The 20025-nt window shown below is 42.4% G+C and overlaps 3 protein-coding genes and 1 non-coding gene across 5 annotated transcripts in view; 2 read left to right on the forward strand and 2 right to left on the reverse strand.

The window, feature by feature from the left end:
* The window catches only part of creb3l2 (cAMP responsive element binding protein 3-like 2), a 32890-nt gene extending 25385 nt beyond the window's left edge, over positions 1-7505 (reverse strand). Inside the window, exon 1 of the mRNA XM_030046055.1 lies at positions 7023-7505. Within this exon, the coding sequence (XP_029901915.1) occupies positions 7023-7121 (99 nt within the window). The 5' untranslated portion in view covers positions 7122-7505. The remainder of the gene's footprint in view (positions 1-7022) is intronic.
* Positions 7506-9490: 1985 nt separating this feature from the next.
* On the reverse strand, positions 9491-14269 carry ssbp1 (single-stranded DNA binding protein 1). Of its 2 annotated transcripts, none has more exons than XM_030046281.1 (7): positions 14163-14269; positions 13240-13273; positions 12791-12848; positions 12406-12546; positions 11419-11506; positions 11223-11311; positions 9491-11121 (listed from the first exon to the last, which is right to left on the reverse strand). In XM_030046281.1, the coding sequence occupies exons 2-7, from the start codon at positions 13261-13263 to the stop codon at positions 11078-11080; spliced, it is 444 nt and encodes a 147-aa protein (XP_029902141.1). In that variant the 5' UTR covers positions 13264-13273; positions 14163-14269; the 3' UTR covers positions 9491-11077. The 2 variants fall into 2 exon arrangements, with proteins under 2 accessions (XP_029902141.1, XP_029902142.1); XM_030046282.1 differs by having other exon boundaries at positions 13240-13268; positions 14163-14224.
* A 710-nt stretch (positions 14270-14979) lies between these two features.
* On the forward strand, positions 14980-15051 carry trnae-uuc (transfer RNA glutamic acid (anticodon UUC)). The gene has a single exon. It is a non-coding gene; the product is annotated as a tRNA-Glu (tRNA).
* A 599-nt stretch (positions 15052-15650) lies between these two features.
* Positions 15651-20025, forward strand: part of lamb1b (laminin, beta 1b) — a 25672-nt gene continuing 21297 nt past the window's right edge. Inside the window, exons 1-3 of the mRNA XM_030046266.1 lie at positions 15651-15729; positions 16317-16489; positions 18490-18625. Of these exons, the coding sequence (XP_029902126.1) occupies positions 15693-15729; positions 16317-16489; positions 18490-18625 (346 nt within the window). The 5' untranslated portion in view covers positions 15651-15692. The remainder of the gene's footprint in view (positions 15730-16316; positions 16490-18489; positions 18626-20025) is intronic.

Raw genomic sequence — 20025 nt, forward strand, 5'->3', positions numbered from 1 at the left:
ACCTGTGGAAACTACCCGTTTACCTGTTAATCCTTCAACAAGATTCCAGCATTTAAATATCGATCACAGCGGACAAGCCGGGCCTCTTTTGAAAGCTTAGGATGTCCGCTGCAAGATCTCCATGTTCGATTTTAGGTCAGATGAATATTATTAGTGTGATCTGCCCCGTTTATGCAGGGGATGTATCAAAACTACAGTTAAATCAGAAATGGAGGCTTGTCACCTCTGAATTCATTTCATACAGCATAGTTTTCTACCTAAGCGTTTCTACAAATAGCACCAGCATGAAAGATCTTACTGAATTCTCTTTCTGCCTGTTTCTCAGGGTTTCTGAACTTCTGTTTTGTCAGTAGTGCTGACTTAGCCCTCTTTTCATGAAGGTGTGACAGAGCAACCTGAATATCAAGCGCCACACCTGAAGACACAACACTGTGTGTTTGCACGGACAGGAGAAACACTTCATTATCATAAAAAGGGACATTTCCGGGATGAATGACTAAACTCTCACACGGAGGACTGAGCTGCTCACAGAGCCTGCATGTGCCACTTTCTCAGATGTAAACAAAGCGGAAACATTCTTGATGTTCATTATCGTCGCTGGGACCGGCTGAAAACTCCTCATCGACTCAAGCGCTATAGAAAATGTCTTCAGTGCGAGCGGGTGTGTGTGTGTGTGTGTCCTCAGTGACCATCCGTCCCTGCAGACTCTCTCTGACACTCATGTTACAGCAGACACATGGACCTTTCACAGACAGAGGCAGAGATATAGGAGGAGAGAGAGCAGGGTGCCCTGCCCCAACGGAGAACAGGCACTGCTCTGTGAGCACATGGTACAACCTCTATTTACCCTAGACGTGTGTGTGTGTGTGTGTGTGTGTGTGTTTGCTTACTCAGAATAAAACGATTCTGTCCCAAGTGTGTGTGTGTGTGTGTGTGTGTGTGTGTGTGTGTGTGTGTGCACTGAGCTGCCAATGTCTTTAAATGTCTTTAAAATAATACAAAATAGGAGTACAGAAATAAAGCCCTGCTGCTGGTATTAGATTAGAAGTCCGCATGTGTAGGTATGCAGTATTATGTAAGACATATTTGGGATGGCCTGGAGCATGTGCAGAGCTAACGTATTCTCTCTACTTTTTTTCTTCCCTCGTGCATTTCTTTTCCTTCAGACGAGTGCAGCCAGTACACCATGTGCTGAACAGCAGGCCAGTGCATGAAAGAGCCATCAAGTCAAGACCTCTCTCTCTCTGACTGTCACTACTGTTTCTTGAAATGTCAGGAATCAGGAATGCAAGAGTGATTTCTGTCACTCTTTTGTCGCTTTCTTGGTCTCTCTCTGAGCATTGGACTAGATTAGACATATGGGCTTGATACTGGCCTGGAATTAAACGTCAGATCTGGTCCAGTCTGTGTTGTCCGCCTCTGATATGATGCATTGTGTTGAGTCCGAGCAAGTGTGCATGAATATGTTGTATTTTTACTATCTTTGGTTTCAGTGATGTGGTGTCAAATGCCGTTTTAGGCTAAAAACGTGCCATCTTTTCCCATGAAACTGGTTATATGTATGGACGCCTGACACAAAATACACACTGTCAGGCTTCAAACACCCACACAGGGCTGAACCCCGGTCCCTCTGTCTCTGCTTCACCTCTTCAACCGCAGCCCATCTAAATATGGTCAGACTTATGGTTCACACACTGGCTGTGGTTCAGAGAGTGAATATATGGAGGCAGCGCAGATTATCGGTTTGCGAGGCTGTCCCGTAACTGGTCACGTTTGCTTGTTCTGCTAAAATACATTAAATTAAAGGCGTGTGTATATAAATATATGTTTGTGTGTCTTTGGGTACACAGCATGGCAATTTAAATGAAGCAGGAAGCACAGATTTCTGATGCTGTCAGTTACTGTCAGGCAAGGTCTATCCAGATTAAAAAAAAAGAAAAAAAAAAAAAAAAGAATAGATTTTTTCCTTGAGAACAAATGCAGATATATTTTTGGAACTAAGTGGACAGGCTGCTCCAGCAGGAACCTGAGCCTACGTCAGTGCATGAGTTGCTGACGTCTTAACAAGTATGTTTGCTGTTCTCCTGACATCACTGTATTGACCGAGAAGGATGCAGAACAGGTATTCGTGCCACACAGGCTCACACACAAAGAGCTCATAGGCCTCAAACAGCTGTCGATGTATCCATGCCTATAAATACTGTCTTTAGGGTGGGGAAATTCATTATCTCTACACGTGAGGCAGGTTGCCGTCGTCAGTCACATCACCTTTGCTCCTTCCAATGCCAAGTTCAAAAGATTTCCCTGATGTCAGAGGAGAACATTTCGAGAGTCTAAAAGACGTTCCTAAAGCAGCATGACAAGTTATGACTGACAAGCCACATAAATAAAAAGATTATTTGAATTCCAACGAACACCACATCTATCTGTGTTTAGCTATCGAGACGAATAGAAGCTGATTTGAACCTGATTAAAACGACAGGCTGGGATCTGAGGGTTAAATGTATTGTGGGTCCATTCATGTGCACGCTAGTTTGAGATCATCATAACCATATTTCTGTAAATCCTAGCCGATACAGAAGCACATTTCGAATTGTCTCAATTAGTTGTCTGTCATTCTGATGAATACAGGAAGCTTGGTTCCACACTGGGAAGGCTAGTGTTGGGTTAGTTACTCAAAGTAAACAGTTTAATCCTCATTACTCATGTCAGCAGTAAAATTAGTACTCCTTATTCCCTGGAGAAGTCATAGGCAAATTCATATGGTTGCAAACAAGTTTTCTTTAGCATACATTGCCTTGAATACATCCACACTATTCTGCTGGCTAGTGCATTTACTTGAACTGAGACCTCTGAATTTCTGTCTTGTAAATCCTATGGCATCAACTCAGGAAAAAAAATATGCTCTTTTCTTAGGTTCTCCCTGAGGAGAAAAATGCAGAGTTTCTTCTTCTTGTGAGCATTCCTTTAACCTGACACACGATGACGTCACAGGTCTGAAACCCTAAGCTCTGGGCTCCCCTGAATGCAACATTAGCTGCATCAGAGTACAACGATGTGGATGTACACAAGGTAATATGTTATCGTAAATGCTACAAAAAAAAAAAAAAAAAAAAAAAAATCTGTTTCCACAAAGGACATTTTTAAATGTTTTTGAAGCCGGAAATGAGTGAATGATGATGAATGATGAATTTTTTAATATATGGTCTGAGCTGAAAAACACCAAACATATCCTTTAATGTTGATTTGAACAATTCATCCACTATTTGGATATGTATGTATGTAATGATGCATTACTTGTATTCTTCGTATACACCGGGTTGAACAACATAAATGGTTATAAAATGAAATAAGAATTCATCCTGGTTGGCTTGGAGATAAAAATTACATTAACGGCATGAAGTAGCTGACTGCAGTATCAGCTGATGTTATGGAGCAACATCATGTTCCTTCAGATACTGCAGCCTCTGACGGAGCCCTCCTCCGGCTCGGCTCATCACTCATTCACATTGTGAAATGCATATTTTCATGCGAATCACTTGTGGTTAATTCACTAAAATGTCAGCAAAGCACGTTCTGCTGGTATACAGAGGCAGGGACTCCACCTTCATACCAATATAATGCTGTTAGCCTATATCAAAACCTGAAGAACTGGATTACTATAGCAACCTAATTAGACAAATGAGAGAGCAAGAGATGGGAGTAACCGACATCAAAAGAACTAGTGGCGCCAGTGTTGGGGCCCAAAAGTTGCACTTGAACACACCACAAAGACCACAGCCAACAGCCAACTGGGATATACGTCGTCAGCCATTTGGTCTTTTAGTTGTGGAAGAAGAAACGAAGAAAATAATTGTTTCGCTAAGCTGAACAGCCAATCAGAGAGCTCTCTCTTACTGACTGATTCAACAGGGGTCCCACTAGGGCCAACGGTGCAGGACACCCTGCAAAAACTAGGCGCTCACCGACGGCTAAACACCAGCCAGCGGCCGGACATCGGCTTAATGTGGCTTGGCCTTTAATGATGAAAGAGCCAGGCATTTGGTTGAGGAACACACACACACACACACACGCACACACACATGCACATACACACAGCCCCCGAGTGCACTGCAACTGAGAACAGTTTACATTGTTGTGAGGAATTCCATGTCAACAAACTCTAGGGAGAGAAAGTGAGAGTGTGTGTGTTTGTGAGTGTGTGTGTGTGTGTGTGTGTGTGTGTATGTGCCCCAAGGAATGAGGAGAGGGGGCACAGCCAGGGAATTGGAACAAAGACACCAGTCTGTTCTCATGCCATCTGAGAGATTCAACCTTTCCTTCTCTCTCCACACGTCTCTTCAATACCACACAGTCTTGCTCTCTCTCTCCCTCTCTCTCTCACACACACACACACACACACACACACACACACACACACATACACAGAACAGTACTGTTGGTCCACACATGCATGCATGTACACACCCTCACCTACACACACGTTCACACGCCATGAATAACTCCACTATTCATGCTTTACTAAACACAGAATATTCACGGGGGGAACAGGTACATTATAACATTCTTTCATGACACAAGCTGGCCTGTGTGTGTGTATGTGTGTGTGTGTGTGTGCAGGAGGTCAGTCCTAATTCTAATTTTGAGAAAGGGTAAAGTCCCAGGACGGAGTCGTGAATGAGATGCATTCTTCTCTCCCTTAAAAAAAATACCACTGATGTGCCCTTGAGCAAGGCTTCGAGCTCCTAACCTGCACCGGTGGAGCTGGCAAACAGTGCGAGCAGTGAAATCAAGAGTTCGCTGGGTCTAATTTACAACAGCCCTACTTCACAGCAGCCAGTTTGACATGAAATAGCTGGCAAACACGTGGGTCACTGATGACATTAAGGTTCTGTATCATGGAAGTGGCTGTGAGCCTCAGCATGAGCACCACCAGGGCCCTGACTCTGAACCGTAATTAGTTAATTGAGGAGAGCAATTACCTGTGAATGCCAGTTCAAAAAGGCATGCTATTTTTGCCACCTATCATATTATGCAAATCAAGAGTTGGCTATGTATAATTTAATTTTTTAATTACTTGCCATTACATTTAAGATCTGCTAAAAATTTGAATTCTGTCACTTATGAAATAATACCAGTTGCTGACTACTATTAAAAATAGTTCATGCTACAGAGTTAGAATGCAGCAGCAAAGCTTGTGATGTACCGGGGACATGTGCATGATTTGGGTGTTTTGTTCTCAATATCTACCGTCAGGTTTACAAGCAGGTCTATTTCCCCCCAAAATTGTAGGATATTCCCACAAAGGACAATAGGATTATGAAATAAAAACAGCAACAAAAGAGGTAATGTGTAGCTCACCACCCTGGTCTTTGGTTTAGTATAGCCCCAGGGACTGTTTAATGAATGCAAACCACAGCTTGAACCACTGTGAGGCTTTAGAGGCACAAGTCATCACCTGTCTCTAAGGTTTACCTGGAGCAGCTAAATATCAGTGTGTGTGTGTGTGTGTGTGTGTGTGTGTGTGTGTGTGCAAAGTCTCAGTCTCAGTCTCAGTAGGGCGATGGTGTCTGATTCCCATCCTGCAAGCCAGCTGGATTTTCCCCTGTAAACCCAATCGCTCCTCCCACCCCTCAACACACACACACACACACTCACATACACATGCACAGAGTCAATTCTACTCACTTACGCTCACATATGCTTGAACCAAGTCTCTCTCCACCCCCAAAACACACATACACATGCTCCCTTGGCCCATGCGTCTATACCCAAAAAGCCATATGGCTGGAACACACACCTCCAGTTGCATAACTGAAAACACAAGCCCCTGCAAAAGCATGCTGTGTGTGTATGAGGCAGCCTTGCGGGGAGATCAACAGCGTTTCAGTTGCATCAGACACGCGCAGCAAAAAAAGTGACTGGCATGCCTGGTAAACCCATGTAAATGAAATAAAACCCTCAACATTCACTTTTTAGGGGGCATCACAACAAAATGATGTGCATGTGAACTTTTTATTTAGTCCTGAATTGCATGTCTACCTTGCGTGTCATGGAGTAGTGAGAGTGAAGCTTACGATGGGAAGAGACTTGTTTGCACGTTTTATAACCGGGATCATTCCAAGTGACTTTAACTGTACTGGAGTTAAGCCAAACCTCATCTTCTTCACTCTGAGAACCGCTGCTCTGTACATTTAATAGCAGGAACACTGGGTCCTTTTTTAAATCAAAGATGTTTCATGCAATAAAATGACAATTAACAGAAAAATATAACAATAAACTGCAAAATGTTTCTCATGGACTTGCAGTAGATTGGCTAGATAGGCTGTGATGTGAAGGCCTAAATCTGTAGAAACAGCTTTACCACTGCAACCCAAGGGCTCTAATTTGTACCCCATGCATATTTATAGAAACTTAGATAAGTGGCTGCTGGGCAAAGAGGACTTGAAGTAAAAAATTTTGTTGAATTCGGTTCAAAAATACTGCCTCAAAATAAATTTAAAAAATAAATAAATCGAGTTTTATGTCTGTTTAATGAGGTGGGTTGATCTTCCACCACTCCCCACAGCTCCAAATCAGAAGGGATTTTAATCTTTTTACTTTTTATTGTCATATGTATTGGTCAGTGACTTGCTCTGTTCAACACTCGGAGAACATCCCATTGTTCTTTAAATGCACTTTCGCACTTTTTTTTTATTTTTTGTTTTTAAATAGCCCTGGTGAAACTGTATACCTGCATCCTGGACCCCAAGGCTCAACTAGTGAATGGAGAGCAGGGAGCGCAACTAACTAAACCGGATCAGCTCTGACACACACACACACACACACACACACACACACACACACACACACACACACACACACACACTAAACAGATTAGCCCCCCCTTCTCGTATTATGCCTCATCAAAGTGAGATAAGGGTGATTATTATCATATGTGAAGCTGCAGGGGCACAGCTAGGCCCTAATCGACCAATAACAAGCCTTGATTCATTATTTCCAATCACTGATCGATAACTTACGGTGCTGTACAGGACTGAGTCGTTTTCCCCGGCCTCAGACAGCTCACTGAGGTTTCTGTCCCAGTGTAGAAACGATTCACTATTGTCCAGGATTTCCATGCTTCTGCTCCACACAGACTGTGGCCTTTAACGATGCGTGGCTTCGACAGCAAAACAAAAACGACACTCTGAGGCAATGCAATCAAGCCTGGGAAGCCAAAACTCCTTCAAAGTCAGATCAGGCGCCGCACGGCTGGGTCAGGATCCTCCAACTCCACGGGGAGAAAGAAAAAGTTATTAACAAGTTGTGTGGAGAGGGGGAAAGGCCGACGCGGATGTGTAGAAATGCCCCTTAAACGCGCGGAGGACTGGGCTGTGTTGTGTCTGGGAGTGAGGCGCGCAGTCGGCTCCGGGATGCGTCTTGTTTATTCTCGCCTCGGTTCAGGGTCCTGCACAGTTTCCCAGCCCCTCTTTTCTTTTCTCTCCTGATGGGAGGCTCTTTCTCCAAGCCAGACACACTGGAATTTATGGGCGGAGACACACACAGAGAGAGAGAGAGAGACACACACAGAGAGAGAGAGAGAGAGAGAGAGAGAGAGAGAGAGAGAGAGAGAGAGAGACAGACAGAAAGACTGTGTATTTAGAAAGAGAGAGAGAGGCTTATGATCCATATTATATATTACATTGGGATGTCATATTCATGTTGAAATACACAGCCATTGTAAGAGTTATAATTTGTGACCATCAACATTTTAGTAGCGACAGTTGCCTTTTATTTAACGTGAATGATAAAAAGAACTTCCTGTTCTTAATTTCAAATAAAACGATATTTTACGCTTTGTGCTGTTGGGATCAAATCAGTGATTTACTAATAAATAAAGAGGAGGTGAACTGCTGTTTGACATCCAGTTTGTGGTTATTATGAGGTGAATTTTTGTTCATGTATGTGAGGGGAATGGATCGTGTTCCCTGGATAGAATGCACTACAAAACACAAATCCTTAAGTATGTTCATAGTTTTTTTTTATTATTATTATTTTTATTATTGTTTTATTTATCTTATAGTTCCTTTGAACATACACCGTAATAGGTTCCTTATTCATGATTGAAACCTTTTATTCAACATGAAATTCAGTAGGAAATCAAAATGATACTCCTCAGAATTTCTTCTCTCTATGTAAAAATCATCTTTTCAGGTGCTGAGCTCTTGAAAAACCCAGGATTTCAAAATTAAGGTGTACATTTCTAGAGGAAATTCAGCTTATTATTAATTAATTAATTAAATCTCAGGGTCCAATTACTTTAAATTCAGGGATCCTGCTTCGTTGTGTTTATTATAAACATGCTCCTACATTCTCTGCTATATCTTGGTGTTTTTAAGCATTACATTTACAGCCTATAAATTACAACGCACAATACAACAACATACAGTTTTTTTGTTTTTTTTTTAGACTTTAATTTGGCTTCACTCTGTTAGGCTAAAAAGTAAAAGCCTCTAGTTATGGAGGTTTGATGCAGATTCAACTTAAGAATATCCTTATGAAGAGATTTAACTAATACTCAGTAATGGATGCAAATGTAAAGTAGAATGCCTCTGTCAAAACATATAAAAGTAAAAGAAAAGTATAAAACAAATAGCAGATGCATACAAAAGCAACCTAATTACAATAAGGAGAGTAACTGTGACTCATTATTTGATCCTTGCCTGGACTTCTCCTTTGCTTTTCTGAACATTAAATGTTGTATGCTTTTATTGTCAAGCCCCACAGACCTGTCTCTCTGCCTAATTGTGAGAACTTGACGCAGCTTCTCTGAGCTGAATCCACAGGTTTCCTCAGCTCCAAGTCCCGCCCATATCCATCGGACTGGCCAATCAGACACACTTCCCTATTCAAACTCTCCAAACGCGTTTCCTCAGAGTGACAGCGGCGTTGGCCATTCAGCTGGGCCTCACCTCCTGGGCTTTAAAGTGAAAAGCAAATCATCCAGTGGAGAAAGGCTTCGACACTTCCTGTGGCCAATCACTTAAGGCCAAGAATACCTCTCATCAGGGCCCGCCTCCTTGGACAGAGACGTAGCCAATCAGCGGCCACTAATGAAAAGCATAACAACTTCAGTCACACATGAACTCTCACTGTGAGACTTGCTTTCATGCAAAAGTCACTGCCTTTGACCTCTCTTTTAAAACTTTTCCTTTTCCTTTTATTACTTCAGATGCATGTTTAAGCTGCTTTCTCCTCCTCCATTTAACAATTTGTACCCCGTGTAAAACTTTATAGAGCTCATACATCTCCTAAAGAAGTCAGATTAGCTTTTTTCCTCTGCATGGTATCTTCTGGTTTATTAGTTTCTGCTCCCGGTGGGTCTAATAACTTAAACTTCAAAGGACAGCCTATAGCTCTGGGAACTGAAGCAAAGTTCATTTAAACAGTGACCGCATTTAAACAATATGTGCCATACATGGAGTATAAAAACTGCAGAGAAACATACTGTGGGAAAAAAAGGTTTATTAACACAACTGTTAAAGACTGAGCTGGATGAACCAACAGTTGCAGCTTCACAGTCCTGAAAGAACAAGAGAGCATCTGGTTGCCATCGAGGAAGGAAATGAAAAGAGATAAGGGTGATAATCGAGGATGATACAATCTCCCTTCAGAGCGCAGGAGAGCCAGAGGCAGATATGAAGAGAGAGACGCCAGGACGGGTACCAATGAAACAGAGATTCACTTTGGGCTGCAAAAAGATAAAATAAAAGACTGCTAAGGCGTGGGTGACACCTCAGCAATCCAGACTGATCAGTTTACTTAACAGGGACAAGGAACAGATTATTTGTCAATACCAAAATGTGTTTTAATAATGGCGCATTAGTCAGGGATGTGTTTGGGAAAACAAGAACATAGAAACATTGAATGTATCATTACAGATGAAATGAAATGATGTATGAATGTATGTATGAACAGTGCCATAAGCATTAGTTTCTCTATCAGATATTTTAGGATTAATTTTTGAGAAGTATAATTTCAGTTGTGTGCATGTTTCCCTGGTTTTGAACAGCACACACACGATGTTTGAATGACGTGAGGTTTTTCTGTACCAAAGTGTGATAAAGACAGCTGACATGAGGGGGGAGGGGATTTCTGAAACGGTCATTCAGAAATCAAGTCAGCCTCATTTTGACAACTCTGAATTTTTTTTTTTTTTTTTACATAATATTTGGGCTTTATTACCTTAAAGGTCAAATAGGCCAAAAACTAATAGACACTTTCACCAGATACTAGCTTATTTGTCAAGTGGTGTGTCCACCTCTGAGGTCGTTTGGTTCATTTGTCACAGAAAGACGCCTTATCTGGCATATTGAGGGACACCAAAACTTCATTCCTTAAATAATAAATGCAGAGTAGATATTTTAACTGGCAGTAAAGGAAAACAGCAGCAAATTTTTACCATGATCCGTACACACGTTGTCCTTAATGGGGCTGCAACTTATCACCATGAGTAGTGAGCAGCATCCCACTTCAGAGCTATGAAATATGAGAAACAGTTTGAGGCAAGCTGGCACTATTTTTGTCACTTGAAACCCACCACGTTATTAAGAGCAGTTTTATCCTGCTGGCATAAATGTCTATTCCCGTCACCTCAAAAAGTTATCCATGTTACACTGCTCTGACAATGCATTTCCAAACCAGGCAAATTCTGTCCAACCTGCCTCCAGTCCAACATTATTTCCATACAGAAAATACAACGTACACACAAAAAGGATATATGTCTATATAATGATCATATTAACACAGCATAATCACAACCTAAAAAATAGGTGTGTATACAGTATGAGCTGGCTGTTTATCTGTATACTCTTAATGCCTACAGCACTAAGTTGTTGTTGTTGTTTTTTTCCCTACCAGTAGGGGGAGCCATGGTCGTATTTAATCAGTGTATTACATTATATTCTGTCCTCCTCCTAAACGTAGATCCTCCGTTTGGTGGAATCTGGGTCCTCAGTCTTTTTTTGTATAATCATAAGAGAATAGTTGTACAAAAGAAGTCATCCTCCTCTCCTGGACAGGAAGGAAACGCCCCTCAGGTTCTGTCTCGGATGTTGTCGCTCAGGAAGATGATGTTGTCTGGAAAAGACAACAAGGGGGGAGATGTGGGTGTTAGGGTGCTATAGATGGGTAGTACCGTGCGTGTATGTCTGTGTGTGTGTGTCTGTGTATTCTCTGACCTGCGATTATGGTGGTAGCCTGGCGTCTGACTTGGTTCTTGTCCACATACTCTCCATAGTCCAGTTTCCCCTCCACTAGGATTCTAGACCTGCAACAAGCACCCAGCAGTAAGACCAAGCTAGTGTGTGTGTATATGTGTGAATGTGTGCTTTTGTGCGGGATGGGATTTGGGCAGTGGGGGGGGGGGGGCCGTACCCTTTCTTGACATACTGGTAGGCCACGTCTCTCAAACCAGGTTTGAACACTGACACTCGATGCCATGTCGTTTTCTGACTGACGTCCCCTAGAGTCAGAAAACAGCTCGTGACACACTGAAGAAGTGGATACAGCAATCAGCCTCACTCCCAGTCATTCACACAGCCTTTACATCAGCAGCTCTCAACCTGGGCTCCGGGAACCCCCATGGGCCCTTGATGGGGTAAATATTTTGATTTCACTATAATGTCTATGATTAGAGGATTTTCCAATGAGAGCTTATAATCCATAAAAAAAAAAAAGTTCATTCATTGGCATAAAACGGTATGTTGTTGAAACAGCGACATCTGTTGGTCATCGTTGATATTGCAACTTCATTTTGTGTGAGCTAAGATAACCATTACAAATTTAACCATTTTAATTGAAAATATGAATAAGTCTGTTTCTTTACCCACTGTGAGCCATGTCTGCACTCCCTCCCTGCCTTCTCTGCGACACTTGTCTAGTCTACAAGTACTTTTCAAAAAGTACCAACTAATTGATTTATTTTACAGATTGCAAACGTCAAGTATGTGCAGTATTTAGTTAGTCAGCCACAAATAATCAGCTTCCTTTGAGCTGAAGGGCAAGAGCAGATTATTTTTCCGGAGAGATGATGAGAAAAAAGCAGACAGTTAAAAGGCCACCCTGGCACTTTGACTAGCAGATAACCCTGACTGGAGAAATCGTTCCAGTGTGGCGTGGGAGGATGTTACTAAACAGCTGCAGCGGTGTCACTCTATAAAACCTGAAAGTGAAACCTGTCTCACTTTCACACCTGATAAAAAAAAAGATCTTTAAAATACTTTTTCAATGGAAAGTTTTAGTGTCACCTGTGCCAGAAGGCTGTAAGACAACATCACTAACTGGCAGCTACATTCCAGAGAAGTCATAATAAATCTTCTCAAATGCATGAATCACGGGTAAAACGGAGTGTCTGCGTCCTACCTGTGGTGCTCATCTCGCCATCCCCAGAGCGCCACATCTCATTGGTTGCTAATGAGAAGATAGTGACTGGGTTCCGCCCCTCCACCTGTCTCATCACGGGGTCCTGACCCACTCGGCCCAACAGCTGCACACGATTTATCGCTGCAAGAACCCACACACACACACACACACACACACACACACACACACACACACACACACACACACACACACACACACACACACACACACACACACACACACACCATTAGGGTCAGACTGATATACTGCCTTGCAATTTTAATAACAATTGTGCAAATATCTAATTTACAACATGATATACTTAACGAGATAATCTAAAGACTTAACAGTTAATCAATTACTCATTCTCTCTCTATGTACTTACATCTCTCTAGGATGAGGCTGGCATCTGTGCTCCTGTGTCTGACCAGCTGTCTACAAATCTGTGGAGGCAAAAACCAATTCAGCCAAATAGCTATTAAAATATTTTGCGTAACATTACCAGCAGGCTGAGAGTGTTCAACAAACTTTCATACTCCTGCATTCTTGCTGACATAATTTTTATTTTTTTTTACGCATTACAGTTAAGTAGTTCAAAATCTTATGGATACAAAGAAAAAGAAAAAAAAAATGTGTGTGTGTTATGTACACAGTAGCCACATAGAATTTGAATTAATTGCAGAAAATGATTAACAGTCAATGATTTGCAACATTTCCGAGACATCCAACCGTTCAGCGTGCAGGAGTGTCTTTTCTCTTTGAATAAATCTCACTTAAAAACACAGCAATAATCATAACAGAAATATGGCACAGTAATAAGTGATCACTCCTCACCTGGGCTGAGGCACTTCTCAACATCTTCTCTACTCTGAGTGAAGCAGCAGGTGAGAAAGTTGCAGATAATTTACCAGGAAAACACAAAAGGCAGAAGAGAAGCAGAACAGCATCATGAGAAATGAATGACAGTTAGTGTTCTATCTACAAATTATATCACTGAGGGACATTATTCATATTTACAAGTAGGAAAAACAGCTGGCAGGCGTGAATGTGTGTAAAGCTTCTAACTGTATTCATTGTGTATGGAATGCACTTTATAATCCAACTGTTTTTTCTATCTTTATTGTATACATTTGATGCGACATGTGCATCAAATGTACCAGACTCCATTTAAAAAATCTAGCATTTTTAAATCGCCTTATTTACATAGGCTCAACACCAGGTAGAAGATTATGTGAGATGTTTTACTAATCAGCTGAATCCCCTCTTCACTTCGGCGTACAACAATACTCAACACAATGTTTACTTCCCTAAAATATGGAGTCTGAAATTTCCTCTTCTGCCGAAATAGAAGGTGACAGCATCAGCATTTTTGGTTAAAACAGCGCGTGGAGGATCGTTTGGTGACGCCGAATTTAGCCGAAGACCAACGCCATTGTTAAAACAGCCCGAGAGGTGCTCCAAATGGGCATATGTGCTAATAAATAAAGTAGTATAAGAAAAGATACAATAGTTTCTAAGAAGAGAGGTCTCCACAAGAGAGAGCGAGATGTATATGGTCTTTGCAACACAGCTGCAATGAGGCTGGAGTAGACTCCCGCCATTGGCAGTGAAAATACAACAACCCGCAGAGTGATAACCAGTCCCCTTGACATGTTTTGCTCTACATAGTAAGTGAGACGCGGAGGAGCCGCGCCGTGCCGGGAGAGAGAAGTGACAGCTTGAGCGAAAACAGAAGAAATACATGTGATAAAACTTACAAGGTGCAGGACTTCACAAAAGACTTTGGTAACCTCACGCTGTTTCCGTTCCGTCTCCGATACACCTCCGACCTTCTCCAGGAGGACGCTAAAGGTTCCGCGTTGAATCTGGCGTCACCCGTCGTCCTCCTCCTCCTTTTCTTCTTCATTTATTTTGGGATTATCCTTTGTATATTTTTTTGTCAGCGGGTGCCATTCATAAAATGCAACCTATTTATTTCACTGCTGCTAATAATCCCCTACTGTCCATCCAAAATCATATATTTTTTAACTTCAGACTTCATACTACTTACTCATCTGAATCTCATCAGCACATCCAGTCTGTTGCATTGGATTATAAATCTATAAATTAGGACTGACAGGTTGAGACAGAATAATAGACTTTGTGGCTGAACACCACAAACAGTTGTGTGATGTTGTTTTAGGGTGATTATGGGTCAAAATGTATTATTTACCGTCCTATATATATTGAAATGTATTATATTTTCAAGATTATGGCCTATTTTTGTTCTTGTATGTGAAACCTCGTACATGCATTGTTTTCTCTTCCTTGTGTGCATAACCTGGAAGAGTGTCTTTGTTATAAAAGATGTATGTACGTGGGTATAATAAATGATCAATATCATTGTCATTGGGGTAATAGGTGGGGTGTTGTTGGGGAGGAGATTTTATTTTAATACTGTTGTTATTATTAAAGACGACAAAATAATCTAAATAAATAATCTAATATAAAGAATTAAGAAATAGAATTACACCTACCAAGGTCTGTGATGCAGAAATAACTTGGATTTCTAACTGAGTGCATGAGTACATAGTCTCCCATATGGTCTAGCGGTTAGGATTCCTGGTTTTCACCCAGGCGGCCCGGGTTCGACTCCCGGTATGGGAACTCACTTTTCCCGAAATTTCGTTGGGCAATTTGTAGATTGACAACAAAGGCTTCTTGAGTGTAGTAGCCTGCTGGAATTTGTTCCTGCAGTTCCATGAAGCACCACGGGGTGGCGACATAAACAGATGAAAACATTTGGACGAGGTAGCGCACTTTTGCTAAACTTGCAATAGGATGGAGTGTAAACATGAAGTGAAAAGTGCACAGTGAAAAGGTGAGGAGCAAGGTCCAATTTCTGTACTTGTCATGCACCAGATAAGACATGCGGAGCTGAAGTGATGCAGCCGACTCCTCTAGTGTTCATGAAAGTATTTGGGGGTTTATATTGTCCTAATATTTGTGGGGGAAACATGCATATCTCAGGGTTTGCAGCTGGGCATCTACTTTCTATGTTTTATCAATCATTTCTACCTGTTGCACATTGTCAGCAGAAGTTGTGTTGTCTAGTTACATGTGAGAAAGAGCCAGCGGGGTGCGCGCATTTCCAAGAGCGCACAGTTGCGCGCTGGTAGGCTGGGAGGAGCCGGTGGTGGGATGCGGACTTGAGCAGGACAACTCCCTCTGCTTCTGACTTTTACATTTCACACACTGCCTCAGCTCCCATCCACAACACCTACAGAAGCGGTGTCAATGATCCACTCATGGAAATGTTGATCATTCACATAGCTGCTATTTTGGGTGAGTTTCCCCTTTTTTTCTTCATCCATTTGTTTCTTTACAAGGGCTGCTTAGGTGCAAAGTAATCAGTTTGCCGCATGGAATTTCATTTTCTGCTGCTGCCAATATGTTCTCGCTCTGCAGCAACAGCACGTTTAATGAAAGCCATATGCAAACCAGCATTCACTGTATTCCTGACATTTTATGAGAACAGTTCATTAAAGGTAAGCCTGAGAAACACTCCGCTCCCTGAGGTTGTAGCCTACACCGTGTGGAGCACAGTCTCGACACAACTTTTATGACCAGCAGATGACAACTAAACAAACCCATCCTTGCAGTCAGTGCCAGTTTGTCAAGCGCTGCGCACAACCACAATCTCTGGATTTGATAGACAGTGAATCCATGTGATTTTAATCAAATGTTCGAGGGCTGGGAGCTGGGAGGCAAATAAAAGGCATCATTGTGAAGGTAGCTTTAATCGACAGATGGGCTTTAAAAAGGCACTTGTAAATGGGTTTCTATCCCACAGAAGGCACAGTGTTACAACAGCATTAGATCCTGTGCCATGACCAGTAGCATCTCATTAAAAATGGTTTTCACCCCCGCAGCCCTCGGGTGTCAGGTCGGGGCGTCGGTGCCAGACTTCGGGGATGTTTGCACCGAGGGCAGCTGCTACCCCGCCACAGGAGACCTGCTGATCGGCCGGGCGCACAAACTCACCGCCTCCTCCACCTGCGGCCTGGAGCAGCCGGAGCGCTTCTGCATTGTCGGACATCTGGAGGTAAAGAAAACTGGCACCCTGCAGCACCAGGGGGAATAACCTTTCTAAGCTCCTCCCCAACATACACCAGATTAAAATATGTTTCAATCCTGTCAATAATTGTGTTAAAGTTCATTTCGACTAACGGAGTTCAAATTGCATCATGTGTGTTTTTTTTTTTTTTTTTTTTTTTTATCACCATGTTGTGGAGCTAAACGATCCAGCAAAACTCTCCAGATGTTTGTGAGCTTTGATTGAAATTATGAGGTTTATCTAGAGGGCATACACTGAACATTATCATACATACTTATGTAAATAATCAATCCATATTAACAGTATAGGGTGCAAATGTATTAGCCTGCTGAAGAGGTATGAATAAATCTGATTGTACACAGATATGCCTACAAGTGAAAAGCACGTGCATTCATTCAGAGATGTGACATACTTCACGTTGAGGGTAGCAGACATAGAGATAGACATACACAGATAGACCGGCATGTGATTAAGGGAAGACTTTTAAATGCCTCTGTTGGCTGATGCAGCTTGTGGCCAACACAACTGTGCTATTCATCTGTTATCACCAACATTAATTGACTTTTCTAGTCCTATATTTACATGTAAAGTCAATGTAACACGCCTGGAAGCCTGGAATCACAAGGTTTTTACTCCACCATACTCATCTATCACGCTTCTCATAACAAACATCCAGAAAATGCAACAAACAGCCAGAAGCAGGACTCACACTAGCTGGAGCACAGATGCTGTCTAACCCTGCCTTGCATGCATGATCATAACACACATCTTTGCACTGAACATGCAAGCCACACGGCACACATGGAAAATGTGGTAACCATGACATCGAGCTTACACAACACAAAACATGATAGCACTGAACAATATGAGCTCTTTCATGTCATTTGTTGGGGAATGGCTTGTCATATGGTCTGGAATAAAATAGCTTTTCAGTGCAGTTCACAGAAAACGGGTCAGGTCTCTCTCCCAGACAGAATCTACTGAAGTCATCATCATAAAAAGAGTCGCAGTGAAAATGGTGTTTTTGTGACAGTGACAGTGACGGATCTTGTGGGATTCTTGCAAGTGAAAAGAAGCAGTTGACATCAGCGTGGGGGGTCGACTCCCTCTTAAAGTGAAGTAGAGTTTAGCCTGGCAGAGTTACTGTAATATGACCTGCTTTATGTTAAGTGTAACGTCAGGCAAAACCACCAAAAACAAATGACCTAATCTTAAAATTTGTCACGTATCATCAGCACCAGATTACACTGTGTGTGAGAGAGAGTGTGTGCACATACAGAAGATGTGCTGGGTGTGAGAAAAGAGACTGTCTGGTGTCTTGATGAGTAGGAGGGCTGGCATTCCCCTCCACAATAAGCGCTGTGTGCCGCACAATCCCTGCCCTGTGTGCATGTGATGAGGGGGCGAGGTAGGCCAAGCGATGGGGATATATAATCTGTCTTTATCAAAGACCCTTTGGCGAGTTCTGCTCGTCAAAGGCTTTGTTTGAATGGTGGCCTTATGAAATTAGGGGCCTCTCTGAGACTGGGATGAGCACAGGCCCACAGTGCGAGCAGCAGCAGATGAGAGGGGGCGGAAGTCGGCCCTCGTAGTAGCAGACATTTCTTAGAAACATCGCTAAGTGGAACCGCTTCGCCCTGCCAGGGGGGGTCACATTTCAACACAGCCAAACTTGGCCGAGTTGCGGTGAAATTGAGAAACAGCTCTTGTTTATTCACATTCCCCAATACCTTGAGATTTGAATGAGTGTGTGCAAGCCTGACAAGTGTGTGTATGTGTGTGTGTGTGTTTGTGTGCATGTATGGGAACCAGAGTATAGCTCGCGCAGATGCCAAAACATCTGGAGCGCAGGCCGGGCCTCTGCTGTTGACAAGTGAAGTGAGCAATCTATTAGTCAGACTGCAGAGAACAGGCGCTAACACAATATAGACATGGCTGATTTTTAATTGATTTGCTTGAATGCTTTCTCTGCTGCTTCTGTCCATCAGGAGGATACAAAATGTTTTGTGTGCGACTCCAGGCAGATGTACGACGAGCACAGCAATCCCATCAGCCACACCATCGAGAACGTGGTCACCACCTTCGCCCCCAACCGCCTCAAGACCTGGTGGCAGTCGGAGAACGGTGAGAGACACAGAGCACGCGTGAGAAACTGGAGGGAGAGAGAGAGAGAGTGTGTGCGTTAGTGTTTTCTTGAATTAGAGAGTGAGATTCCTGTTCCTTCCTGGTTTTAAGTGAGCGAAGAGCAACGCATAGTGTGTGAGTGTGTGCCGAGCCTGTTCTCATGGGAACAGAGGTCGGTAATGACTAGACAGGAGATCACAGGGGCCACTCGGAGCAGCCAATCTCAGCAGGCCTGGTGGGCGGGGCTTACAGGTGTGCTGAGGAGAACAGGTGTGCCCATAACAAACAGATGTGTGTCATCACTGGAACACTGACACAGACCTTGAGATTGAAAAAAAAGGGGAAAAAAAAAAAAAAACTGGGATCTGCCAACACCCAGAGGACTTCAAAGATCTTCCAAGTGATCCTCAGAAAAAAAAAAAACACATAAAAAGTCTAAATTTTAAGTATAATATTTTTATTATTTTTTTTAAAATATTTTTTTTAATATAATATTCTTAATATTTTGTTGCAATAAAAATTTGTACTTTTATCATAGGTGTCACTCCCACTACCAACATCTCCACAGCACAGTGTACAGATATTCAGTTCAATTCAATTCAACTTACTGTCCATGAAGGGGAATTAAACTCAAGCACATATAAAAATATAAACATAAATACACAAAAGGTCATAAAACATAGCACAAAACACAGTAACCATGCATCAAGAACATCTTCTATAGATTAAAATGCCTTGATTTTAAAAATCAATAGCATTAACGATGAACTTGGAACATGGATGGCTTTCCAAGTGGCAAATAAAATTAAAAGTTTGGAGGCGACATTGATGCAAAGGCTGAAAATGTATTCATGATAATGCAGTATGGCTATAACTGGCCAGTACGGCAATGACACTGGGACAAAAAGTGATGAGTGTCTGTGGTCTAATGCGTGTCTATTTGGTGCTCTCTGACATGCAGACACACGAGAATCGCTCTCATATGAATTGCGCAGGTTTTCCATGCACACAGCACATCATGCAGCTCTCACATTTACCGAGCTCGCCCTGTTTGCTCCCACATACATGTCATGTGTGCAGACTCGCGTTCACACACAGTGTTCCTGCAGGGTGGTGGGAAGCTGTCCGAGGTGTGAGTCATGGAGGGAGCGGGGCCAGCGGTGCAGATGGCTTTGAAATAGCAGGAAGCGGCAGGCAGGGAATAGCCTTGTTTGGGATTTCCTAATCCCACTGTATTAATCCTCGTGTTCCTTTACAGACTTTAGAATTATGATTATAGATCGATTAGACTTGCATGGACGCAGCTGACTGGTTGGTTGCGTGTGTGTGTGTGTGTGTGTGTGTGTGTGTGTGTGTAAATCTTTGAGAGAGTTGTTTGAAAGTGCTGTGGGCTGCTTTAC

Source organism: Myripristis murdjan, chromosome 23, assembly GCF_902150065.1.
Source record: "Myripristis murdjan chromosome 23, fMyrMur1.1, whole genome shotgun sequence".
Taxonomy (NCBI): domain Eukaryota; kingdom Metazoa; phylum Chordata; class Actinopteri; order Holocentriformes; family Holocentridae; genus Myripristis; species Myripristis murdjan.